Below are 13190 nucleotides of genomic sequence, written 5' to 3' on the forward strand. Positions count from 1 at the left end.
GGGGTGGACTAAATTGGACAGGATTTCTTTCTGGAGTGTTGAAAATGTTCTGAAATTGATTGTGTTGATGGCTACATACTTCAGTGACTAGTTTTTAAAAAAAAACTCCATTTAATTGTGGGGTGCCCGCCTGTCTCAGTAGGGGAAGCATGGGGCTCTTGATCTTAGAGTTGTAAGTTTGAGCCCCACATTGGACACAGAGATTACTTCAAAAACATTTTTTTTAAAAATGAAATATTTCATTGTATAATTTAAATGGTTGAATTGCATGGAATATGGATTCTATATCAATCATATTCAATAAATATAAATTCTATATCAATATATATGCAAATTTTTAAAAAACCTGAAAGCAGAAGACAACATTCATTGTACTGTTCACATGGTAGATTTTGAAGCATATAACTTTAGTTCCTTCTGTTTCTGATTTAGAACTGACTTCTTGAAACTTGTAGTCACATTTTCCTATATAATGTCCTGCTTAATTATTGAGATTGTTGTCTTATTCCATCATTTTTCCACTGTGGACGTCATACATTTGATTGGCTTAAGAAGATACTTGTTCTGGTTACACAGTTCCCTGAGTTTCAAGGATCATTCGGAGTCTAAACGTCTTATGGTATCTGTTGTAACTTTAAGACAAAGAAAAGAACAGAGCACTAATTAGGTAGGTATTCATTTGAGAACACCTTTGCTTTTAAAGATAATTTTTAAAAACCCGTAGTGCTTAAGGCTTTGTGAAAAGATATCTGCTCCAAAGAGGGACTAGACCCTGCCTTTTGTAAGGAGAAAAAAGGCTTAATGTGCTCCCACAATTAGTGAGGCCATTTACTTTTTGGAAACCTATCACTTTTACCAAATCATATCCTGTTCCCTGAACCTTTGATTAGTCATGTGTACATACAGAACTGATTTCAGTGCTTGCTGACGAGTCTTGCACAACATCATCAAAGGTTTATTATCTCTAGAGACTGAGAACACTTACAATGTGCAGGAAGAGATTTCTGCCATTTACTTAAAAACGGAGTAAGTAGGTATTAATGATTAACTCGTGATCTTCATCAATTTTTTAAAAACAAGTCTTCATATACTGTATTCTTCTTTCACACACACACACACATATGGATGCATGCAATTTTTTCTACAGTTTGAATAAAATAATTATAAGTAGGTGTCCCTGGATATGTACTGAAAACATTACAGGAGTACTGGCATTTTGCCTTTTCAGCTACTTAACACATGAGACCTGAATATATCCACATTTTTCTTTTTCTTTTTAAGATTTTATTTATTTATTTGAGACAGAAAGAGAGAAGCAGACACCCCGCTGAGCAGAGAGCCAACATGGGACTAGATCCCAGGACCCTGAGATCATAACCTGAGCCAAAGGCAGACACTTGACTAACTGAACCACCCAGGTGCCCCTATAACCGCATTTTTCTACACCCATTAATAAAGGATTAAATTGTTCACTTTTTGGAAAAGTGTTAACATGTATATCTATGTATGTATATATGTATATATATATGTTAATTTCAATGTACTTCTGTATCATTGATTTTCCAGTAAGTTATCAAGCCATCATAATTAAAGGGGTAGCCATAGTTCTACAAGAAGGCAGGGCAGGGGGTCATGGGAGAAGGGAGAGGAAAATGAAACAAGATGGGACTGTGTAAGTAGACAACCATAAGAGAATCCTAATCTCAGGAACCAAACTGAGGGTAGCTGGAGGGGAGGAGGGTGGGAGGGATAGGGTGTTGGGGGATGGGCATTGGGGAGGGCATGTGCTATGGAGAGTGCTGTGAAGTGTGTAAGGCTGATGAATCACAGACCTGCACCCCTGAAACAAATAATACATTATATGTTAATTTAAAAAAATAAAGAAAATCTGACTAATAAGCCAAAAAAGAAGGAGGAGGAGGAGGAGGAGGAGGAGAAGGAGAAGGAGAAGAAACAAAATTACCTAGTACGTATCATAAAGACTTATAAGTAAATACTATACTTGAGGGTCTATCTGGAAACATGTATCTAAAGAATTGTCTACAAAATTAAGCAATTAGGAACACGTTTTTGCATTTATGAGTTAAAGATGGTAATTCTATCCTCTGTGTTGAGAATGAGCACTCTAAAAACTAAGTAATTCTTCATAAAGCCCATCTTGGTTTTTCTAATATTTAAGGAATTACGAGAGCCAATGACCGTATTTCTCTGAAAAAAAAGTTATTTATGAATTCCCCTTGGGTCTACTTTTCAGGAACTTGGTTATGAGTTTGGTTATTTGGTTATTCTTCTCAGGGAATACTCATCATGGAAAAACTTGGTACAATTGTTCCATCCAAATAGGGTTTTTTAAAATTACTTAATGTGCTAATAAAAATTATAATAAACAAAAAGTAATAATGACCTAGTACTTGCTTTTAGCCAAATTATTTCTCAAAGGACACTGAGGGGCCTTGGTTTAAAAAGTATGACATAGTAAAGGGGAGACTGTTTTCTCCCTTCTAAAGCACGTGTAATATAGATTCACCAAGCAAACAAAATTCTAAAATGTATATTCTGGTGTTTGCGTCATTCCTATTTTGGCATGTTAATTTTATTTTTTAAAACAACACTATTTGGGGCGCCTGGGTAGCTCAGTGGGTTAAAGCCTCTGTCTTCTGCTCAGGTCATGATCCCAGGGTCCTGGGATCGAGCCCCATGTCGGGCTCTCTGCTCCGCAGGGAGCCTGCTTTCTCCCCTCTCTCTCTCTGCCTGCCTCTCTGCCCACTTGTGATTTCTCTCTCTCTGTCAAATAAATAAAATCTTTAATTTAAAAAAAAAAACAAAACACTATTTATTTGATGTGAAAATTAAGAATCCTCTTTCCCCTCCCCATGTCTGGTGTCACTTACTACTCAGTGGTAAGTGCTAATAGATGTTGAGTTTAAAGGAGATGCCTTGAAAACTGACTCTCTTTCAGAGGTGATGGCAATCAGACTTGCTACCTGATTTCTCACAGTTGAACAATGAATGGTTTTAGGCCCTAAGGACATATGCTGGTGTTATTTTCAGGTGTGCCAAATGAATAGCTAGAAATATCTGAAGCCTTTGAAAGGTACTAGGCATTATAATTATCAGACTGTGTTTGCATGCTTTACACACACACCAGTTACAGATATTGGGAGACTCTGGATTGCTAACAATTCTGTCATTCCCAAACAGAGACAATTCTTGCTTTTCAATAGAAGAACGTTTCATTAATGAAAGTGGTCAACTGCAACAACATTAATGACTGACACTTTTTTGCAGGAAGAGGCAGCCAGGTTCAGGAACGCAAGATTTTACCCCCAGCATCTCTTAAGTTGAGTCAATGAGAATAATTCTAAGGAGATTTGGGGCTTTACTTTGGAATCATTAACAAAATTTCAAGGAGATAGAGGAAGGGAGTGCATTAGAAACATACAGTAGAGGGGTGCCTGGGTGACTCACTGGGTTAAGCCTCTGCCTTTAGCTCAGGTCATGATCTCAGGGTCCTGGGATGAGCCTCGCATAGGGCTCTCTGCTCAGCAGGGAACCTGCTTCCTCCTCTCTCTCTGCCTACTGCCCTGCCTGCTTGTGATCTCTCTCCCTCTGTCAAATAAATAAATAACAAATCTTAAAAAAGAAAAGAAAGATTCAGTGAAAAGAAAATTTCTGGAACCTTGTAACTAAAATGGATGAAAGTAAGAATTGAAAAATAAAAGCAAAATAATCATCATCATCATCATCATCATCATCATCCAAACAAGATATATGTTTTTTAAACTAAGTAAGTAAGTAGCAAGTGAATAGGACTCCTTCCAGTAGTTATAAGGATGCCAGGAAAAGGGAATTGAGCTCTGGGCAGAGAGTAGACTGTGCTTTAGTTGTTCCTGTTTAGGAAGTTAAATGCTTAGGGAGGCACATTCCCTCTTTCAGGTCAGCGGGGTACCATTTAGTACATTACTGCTGAAATACCCTGGCGACCTGAATGAATTAATGCAGCTTCCAAAGGTGCTTAACTTGCAAGCACTGAGAGCTCAGGCACTAGAAGTGATAAATATTCTATTAGTTCTTTCTATTTAATACACCAAACACCCAAAAATGCCAGCAAAAAGAAGTTTCTTTAAAGGGAAAGAATTCCAGTGTGGCAGGAGATATTCAGGCAACAATCTTAACCAGCAGTTGCTCCTTTCCGCTTGTCGATGACCCAACAGGTGTGAAGTTCATCATTCTAGTTGGCTATGTTCACACTGGCCAGCTCTTGCATCACATTGTATCCGCAGAGTCTTTAAGGGAATCTGCTAACTTGAAGGAATAAGAGTGGGCTCCGAAATGATTAAGCCCTAGACAAAATTGTTATGTTTGCCTCTGGCACTCTGGCCTTCCTTTTCCTTTCCCACTCTCTGCTCTTCCTATCCTCAGGTGCAATGGAAAGTTTTCTTATTAACAGAGCCTCATAATGTGGGCTAGAACTCAGGCACAGGCCCTTACCGTCTGTGAGGACTTGAGCAAGGCATTTTGTTCTGAATCTCAATTTCCCATATGTCAAAATGGGAACAGTAACACATAACTGTTAGGAAGAGTAAAATCAGATAATACAAATGAAAAGTCTAACTTCCTTATGATTGTTGTCAGCCTATGTCCTCTTTTTAAATAGAAAAATGGAAGTCAACTATCCATATGGTTTTACCTTTGACAGAATATTTGGCATCAGAAGAGGGGAGATTATTGGTAAGATATCGTCCCAGTATCTCATCAATCATACATAGACAATAAATTGCCAAATCTATTTATAAACGAGGCTCTTCTTGACACAGGACACAATCGTGGATAAAAAAATCAATATTTTAAAACTTTAAAAGCTTCCCTCCCAAACCTGAGTTAAGCAGTACAGTTGGACCTATCAATAACTCATTTCTTGCCATCTTCAGCTCTGCATTCCACTAATTTTATCAGCAGATAACCAGAGACATAGAATTTTTCAACTTTAACCTTCCTCTACATTACTCTTTAGAAGATTGCCTAATGGGAAAACACAACCTTGACATTTATTCTGTAAGCAACAAGAAGGGAGAGTTGCGTATTCTATGCTACCTAATGTTTCCACTCAAAGAAGGGCTTTAGGAAAATCTGAATCAATAAAGTATTGTGTGTATGGCCCAATATACTTTTATATTGACATGTACATATTTAATATAATACATATATTATACTCAAAGCTACAAAAGTATTTTTTCTTAAAGATAAGGAAACTAGAATATTAATATAAGGTTATAAAACCACATGAAACAAAATGTTGCTACATGTAACTGTTATTATCTAGGATAATAACAATCTTGTCCTTGTAATAATTTTTCTTGAAGGAGAACTCTGACAGTATTATAAACTGAACTCACAAAGATTCTTCAAAAGTCAAACTGAATTAGCATGCTGATCCTATAAGGGGGTTGACTGACATTGTAATCTAACATTTTACATTCTTTATTAAGTGGTTTTCTTCTTCATTTTCTAGGTCATACATCAGTAGCATCATCCTCACGTATGAAGAAACCATAAATGTGCCAACTATTAGAAAAGCTCTGTACTGCCTTAAATTCCCACCATGACCCTTGTCTAAAACTGATCAATAAAGTCTTGCAATGCAAGAGAGCAACCAGAAGTCGAGATGATCAAGTGACAGTGCCCTACAACTACTGATGACCCAACAGAGCAGTCACACTCGGTCCTTTGACCAGCCACTGTCAAAGAAAAGCCATGGAAACTTTTGATGGCTAGTGTATGGGGTTCAAACCTTTATTACTCTCCCTGCCACTGGAAGAACAGAGTGAGTTCAGAAGCATCACCCGAGAGAAGATGGCTTACACCCTACCATATTAATGGGACACAACGTCCATCAACAGAGACCATGAGCTGGCACACAGTAAGTGCTCAATCAATGCTTCTGTGTCTACGAGAAGTATAAAACTTGGGGTATCATTCAGGTATTCTGCAAACAGAACACCAGCCTTTGGGCCCCTACCAATCCCCACATTCCTCTGAGGTTATAGGATCTGTGAAGATGCTTCCTCATAGGCTATAGAGGGCTGGGCCTCCATCGCTGCTCTTACTTGAATAAGTCTTATCGTCAAGAGCTCTCCTGAAATACACTGATAATTTGGGAAAAGTGCCTTTTAAGTCTTCAATTATCTGAATAATGAACAAATCTCCACGTCTAATTGAACTCAGCCTGAGCATAGGCTCAGACTCAAAGCAAACTTGGTAAAGCATTTCCAGTAGAACTCAGGCAGGCCAGATGTTCTGGAAGCAGAACCACGGTCATTATGCACATGCCAGCTCCTCCTCACTCCACCCCGGGCCAAGACCCTTTCAGCAGCGCGAGGCCTGGTTAACATATGACTCTGGCTGCATTACCGCGTGGCATCCCAGCACCCATTTGAACATTTCAGCAATTTTAAACAAGCTCCACTGACAGGGACTATTACACTGAAGCCAAAGAAGCACACGGGGAGAGCACATTAATTATGAGGTAACACCTTTGTCTGCATTACCTAAATGACCTCGGGGCAGGTGACGCATCAGCGATTTACTACTTTTGGTTAAACCATACCTACACCTCACATGAGACAGAATGAACACAAGTTACACAAAACCCATAATATAAGTCATAAAGTATGACTTGACATGGTCCTGAAGTGAAGTGAATAGTAGTGTCAAATTTTTTACTGTGTTTCTGAGAGGAGAGGCTGTTTGATGTGTGGGGGGCAGTGTGGGTTCGGAAGGAGGTAAGTGAGGGAAGCTCTCAAAGTGGGGCTCTGCCCTACCCAATCCCCATCCCTGGCAACATCACTACACCCCCCCCACACATTCGAAAATTTATCCAGTTTGAGTAGTTCCTTCAAAACAGAATGCACCCAGGGAAAGACTTGAAAGTCATTTACACCTTTGGCTGCACTATTCTGCTTTTATGAAACGGCTTCTTTCCCTTTAATTAAGAGAATGCTAGTTTTCTTTGGGGAATTAGATGGGTAATCTTGCAACATGGAGCACTTCCATGAAGAGAAGATCCAGGTGGGATAAAACAGTAAGGATTTCAGAGAAACAGAGAAGAGCACACTAGCGTGTGCCTGACGTGTTGGGAGATGGTAGCGCTGGTCAAGGAAAGACACGCCAAAGATAAAATGGGAAGGTTCCTTTGCACACTTGGCTTTCTCAAAATTTTGTCTGGGTTGGTTAACAATTTCACACACTAAAAATCACTTTATCAGTTCTGACATGGATGTAGTAACTTGCTAATGCCTGGTCTAAAGTAATCCATTTAGGGGCTGACGTGCATTAACATACACATTTTATATTTGGATAGACAGATTTTTAGTGATTTTTTTTTTCCAGGGGCGTACGAAGAGGTTCTCAGTTCACAATGTAATATAGTACTTGCCACGGGAAAGCAGTGAGAAAGTCCCTATTTGTGCTGGAATAGCCGTCCTGTAACACATAGCTACGCTTCAGCAAATGTCAGGCTTAAAAACAGAAGGAGACGTAGCAGATAGGGTTGACCAATTACACTGCGATCTGAAAACACCAGTGATTTATTAGTTGCTATTAGCTAACCAGCTCCTCTCCATTTGATCTGCGTATTTATTAGTTATAAGTATTATGGAAGCACACATTATTGTTCCACCACAGAAACTGGTTTTTTTTTCAACCTCTGCCTTGTCTTTTCATATGAGAACACAATAGAATAATTTGAGTTGTGATTACTTTTTTAAAAAGAAATCCTGCAACCGGAATTAAATTTCACAGTGCATTTCAACCTTGAAAGAAACATAAATCTGAAACTAATACCAAAAAGTATAAAAAATTTCCATATTCAGGTTAATGTTTGGCAACAGAAAAGAATAACTTTTGTTTATCTCTGAAAACAGCTTTCTTCATCTAAACAAATGACTAGAATAAGATTAAGAAAAACCTGTTTTGGTTTCTTAGATACACACACATATTCCAATTTCCTTCTGCACAATGACTTTTATGCAAATGCGTACCACACAATCTCCTGACCTCTTTTACCATCACACCGGGACAATGACAGTTCAATAATTGAAACGGTACATATCTGGTGTATTTGATTTTAAATTGCAAAGTTGGACTCAGGCCTATTGAAATGAAAATGCTTGTGATTCTTTGTTAATTCCAAACTGATCGGGTTATTATTTCCTACTAGTTAAAAAAAAAATGTAGGTAAAGCTAATTATTCCATTTTTTATTTCCTTGCCACATACTTTTCCCAACGTGGTTCTTTGCATTCTCTTCTGTGACCCTCCCCCACACCTTGATTTTAGTTCTTAACCGGGATGCTTTCATCCATAACATGGATAATGAGAAAACTCCAAAAATGTTCCTTGGGGGAATGTTACACTAAAAGTTACCTAGGACTAAATCCCACGTGTGTTCTTTTGCTCACCATGGAGACAAGAGATTCATTCACTGTTCTCAGCCAATTTGAAATCCAAATATGAAAATAGCATTATGGAATTCAGACAGACTATTCTGCTTCACTACTAGCAGATGCAGGAAGGAAAAAAGCTGGTATGATCAAGCTTTTGACTTTGAACCAGCAAAGCTGTGAACACCTCACTTAAAAATACATATAATATTGTAAGAGCAGCTCACATACAGGTGTGGCGAGAGGATTTGCAAGCCCTACCTAGGATGGGGGTAAACCAATCAGCTAGCTGGAAAAGTCTTGTCCGTTCTGAGCCAAGAATAAACTCAACTGTAAAACTGAAATATGGCCAAAGTCGTATTTGTTCTTCTGAGGCGTGAATATGTAGTGCTAAGTGGTTTCCGTCATAACTTTTTACTCAACTCTTTAGAAAAAGTTGGGGATCATTTAAGGAAGAGACTGATTGTAATGCATTTAATTTTTTTTTTTTTTAATGAGGGTTGGAAGTAACAAGGTTTCTTTAATACTTATCTCAGGCTATTTACTTATTCATCCTACAAATATTGAGGATGTATTCTGTGAATGCCAACTAACAAGAATTTGTAGAGGACGCAAAGGTGTGAAGTTAGAAGAATATAATCGAATCCAATAAAGCGGTTAGCTAAGAAACACTGCCTTTGCATCATATCCAGATCTGGATGTTGATGTAGGTACACGCACGTGCACACTTTACCTTACGACACTGACTGTAGCTATCTATGCACTCAGTATTCGTTAATCTCACTTAAATACACTTTTATACATGAAGGAGAAGATTAGGGGCAATCTGTAGTTTCATTTTATTGTTTTAATTTCCTAGACCAATTTTGCTTCACCATTAAAATTTCTGGAGGAAAAATCAAAATTGAATAGTGCTCAGGGCTTCAGAGAATTCTGCTTGAAGAAGTAAGATTTCTTTAACAATAACAAAATTCCTTTTTTAAAAAATTCTAAGGAAAATAATACTGCCAAAAAAATGAATACAGCTTTGTTTGTTTTTGCAGTCATCGTTAGCAATAGACATAAAGGTATTCTTTTTTAAGTCCATATGGAAAGATCATCAACACATTCTGCCTCTGGGTCCTTTGCCAAAATACCATAACCCGCAAGCCTTCTACCTTAAACATAAAAGGAAAGGTGTTGTTCTGGTCAAATAAAGAAATAATTTTTACTAGCATACGTCTAATGTTAAAGCTGCCTAAATCCTGCCAAATACATTAAAACAACATCTGTAAAACAGATTTTCATTAAATTGATCAGTTTAAAGTTAAGCAGCTAGGCAGATGATGCTTTTAAGCTAACCCTTAACCTTTAACCTTTAACCTCCTTAAACTGGAATAAGGACACCCACTTCTTTTCGTAATACTGCTCCAGGTTGACAATGCAAGAGGTAAAGTGGTCTATTCAAATTGAATGGACACATCACCACATTTAGAGTGTTATGAATCAATATGTTGTCAATAACAAGGAAAGCTGTTTTCTCACAGCTCTGTATTTGTCTTAAAACTGCTACTTGTCACTTTCCCTTAAAGTCTGAATAATTCACGATGCAAAATGATGTAAATTAAACTCCTAATGAAAATGCATTTTATATAGGAGATTATTGTCTAGTCATTAACTCAGAAACTATTTTAAGTCTAATTTTAATATTTTAGCCTATTACAAACCATCATTTTTTTTTTTTCCCAGGCCCAGGCCAATTTGTTAAGTTCTCATTTAAAAGCAATTAATGTTACTTATGAAGCAATTTCATTTTGCCGACACAAGCCAACCAAGCTTGCTAATATTCTCATTACTACACTTGAAAATCCTCTATATCTGACTCAGACAGTTTCTGTAAATCAGTTTCAAAAAGGCACCCTCAACACACTACTAGGCTGGAGTATTTTCCTAGTTACTACTAGAAATAATGAATGCCCCTTGAAGGATAATACAAAATAATATAGTTCGATTGTCCAATACCCAGTTTCAGTAGCTCAAATATTTATCTCCTCAATCTTCTTTTAATTCAAGGTAAGTTTGTTTGAAGTATGTTTTTGTTTGTTGGCAGACCATTTTTTAGACACTAGCCTGCAAAGACACTTGAGCATTTAAGAGATAAGCAAATAAAGAAGAGGGGGGGACAAGTACATTTTTATATGACTTTATAACATTTTTAAGGGAAGAGTACATCTATTCTTTCGTTCTGGGATCTCAAGCTCTCTCTGCTTTAAAGCCTTCTTTATAAACAAGCTTTTATCTCATTTGGTTGTTACATTCGAAGGCAATATCCAACTCCCCCTGAAAAGAAACTTCAACACTAACTCTGACACTTAGCAAATTGCTCTGCAGATGGTGAGGGAGATCAACTCATAGTCAAGCAAAGGATGAATAAACTTAACGGCCACAGATACACACACGTTTAAATAATCATCAAACAATTAGATAAAACAACCTTTCCTGAGAAAATAAACAGTAACACTCTACCTTTCTTTAGCTTCCCACATGAGATCAATAAAATAGAAAAATTTGTACATTTATATCTTCTATTCACAACATGTTAATTTAAAGTGTTAGAGGAGCTGCGTGAATATAAACAGTTCATGAATATTCTATATAGCTCCCAGGGTCGAGATCTATTATTTATACAAACCTAATGTTTGTTTTTTTCGCCTAGGTATTCTAAAAGTTTTAATAGGTCAGGTATCAACAGGAAAAAAAAAAAAAAAAGAGTTGACAACTGAATGGTAAAGCCTATGAATTATAATACAATTAACCCTGTATATTATATTTCCAATAGCATTGACTTAGAAGCTTGCCATCTTACACTGGGCTGCTACTCCCCTCAAACTGTGTAACCTAAATCTAACGCTTTCGTTATTGATCCACAGAGCACTGATATCACAGGAACAATGTTACAGATTCTCGAGCCACGTCCACCGGCTTTTACGCTCAGTACGTCAATCTAGAATTTGAACTTCAAGAAACAACCCAAACTAACAGTGCCAGCCCCAATACAAATAAGTCATTCCAGCACCTGATCTAGAGATCCACAATCTACCCTTTTTGCTGTGTGTTTATAGTTTGAAATGGTATTAGAAAAGCCATAGGTATTATAATCGCTGGTTGACTCCTGATAGTAGAGTTATCACTGATTTCTAGTATAAATCAATAGATAACACTTGCAAAATGGATTTTGTAATCATATTTACAGCTTGTTACAATGACTAATGGTTTGCAATATTTTCTGAATTTTAATATCCTCTAGACAAAAGAACTTTTTAATAAGTTACCAAGTTATTCATCATAGAAATGAATCTGTTACATTTGTACAAGAACCAAGACAATCAAGCCAATCCAGTAAACAAACTCACAAAATAAATTAACCAGTAATTAGGGTTTAGAAAAAGTCAAGACAAGTTGTGTAATAAATGGTGCTCACCAGTTGCCCATATTCATCACATCTGCATAGTCCTTTCCAGCAAAGATAAAAGTATATTTGCCAGTTAATGAACATTTTTATTTGCACCACACCCAGTGGAGGAATAAAAACATTACTAGCTGGGAAAGGTCATGCAAAAAACAACTGAGTTAAAGAGAAGACTTTCAACTGATGCTAAGGGAGAGTGTGTTTACTCAAAACTTACAGAAAAACAACGGAACACACACACACACACAGTCTAGATCGCCCCTGCTTGACACCAAACAAAAGACATTCACGAAGTGGCACAGTTTTTGTGATCTGTTCCCTATAACCATTAACACTTAGCCAAGAGCGATGCTATGTTTTTTTTTTTTAATTAATCAATAAAAGGGGGATAGCAATATTATTTTATATGTGAAAATGCTCAGAAGGTTACTGTATTTCTGGGAAGCCAGTAAAGCAATCCATGCCACTGAGATAGGTATAAAAGCGACATATCGCAAATCTTTTAAATAAACTCTCCAATTGCGTGTATCTCACGATACGTTTAGTCATGTTAAGCAGAAACTGTGTACCTTGCCCTTCTATTTTTTTCCTCTCTCTCTCTTTTTTTTTTCCCTTAACTTGCAGATTCGTGCTCCAAGCTCTGAAACAGTTAATCCCCTTTCTCTACTCTGTGCGGACGGAAATGGATGTCCCTGCTTACCTTGTAGAGCTTCAGGGCCGCCTCATGCCTGTGATTGGTGGTATGCAAGCGTAATTTATCCACACTGTTGGTGTAGTAGTCACAGGCATTACATTTCAGGTGAACGGGGTTGCCAATGGCAATGCACTTCAGCCTCCACTCATTGTTTTTGCCCCCTTCTTTAATGTGAGCCACCAGTTGATATTTCTGCATATGTTTATCAGTCTTGCAGTGGAGCTGGAAGTTGGCTTTGAGCTGAGTGTTGTAGTTACAAAGCTTGCACTGGTAGATATCTCCAATGACAGCCCTCCATTCCTCTTCAGGGAGAGAGCGCTCACTGCTCACATGCACACTTAGGGCCTCCAGGCTGTCAGAGGTGAATTTGTTGCAAACCGCACACTGGAATAGCTTCAGCGTTGGGTCACTGATATAAGGTGACAGCTCTCCTGCAGTAAGGAGGGACAGGTCATCACCCATTAGCTGACCACTGGCAAGCCGGATTTCAGGCGGCAGCTCATTATTTACTACAGGAAAAAAAAATTAAAAGGAAAAATAGAGACTAGAAAACACAGCACACACAAAGGAATCTGTAAAATAAAGTCTTGACAAGGAATGTGCTTTCT

General features: G+C 37.7%; 1 protein-coding gene across 5 annotated transcripts in view; it reads right to left on the bottom strand.

Moving 5' to 3' along the window:
* The window catches only part of ZFHX4 (zinc finger homeobox 4), a 182552-nt gene that overhangs the window by 142886 nt on the left and 26476 nt on the right, over window positions 1–13190 (bottom strand). For 4 of the 5 annotated variants that reach the window (XM_044245425.1, XM_044245428.1, XM_044245424.1 and 1 more), the window contains exon 3: window positions 12589–13091. In XM_044245425.1, coding sequence (XP_044101360.1) covers window positions 12589–13091 — 503 coding nt within the window. The remainder of the gene's footprint in view (window positions 1–12588; window positions 13092–13190) is intronic. The other variant, XM_044245429.1, reaches the window with a different exon arrangement.

The sequence above is a fragment of the Neovison vison genome, chromosome 4, assembly GCF_020171115.1.
Source record: "Neovison vison isolate M4711 chromosome 4, ASM_NN_V1, whole genome shotgun sequence".
In the NCBI taxonomy this organism is placed as follows: domain Eukaryota; kingdom Metazoa; phylum Chordata; class Mammalia; order Carnivora; family Mustelidae; genus Neogale; species Neogale vison.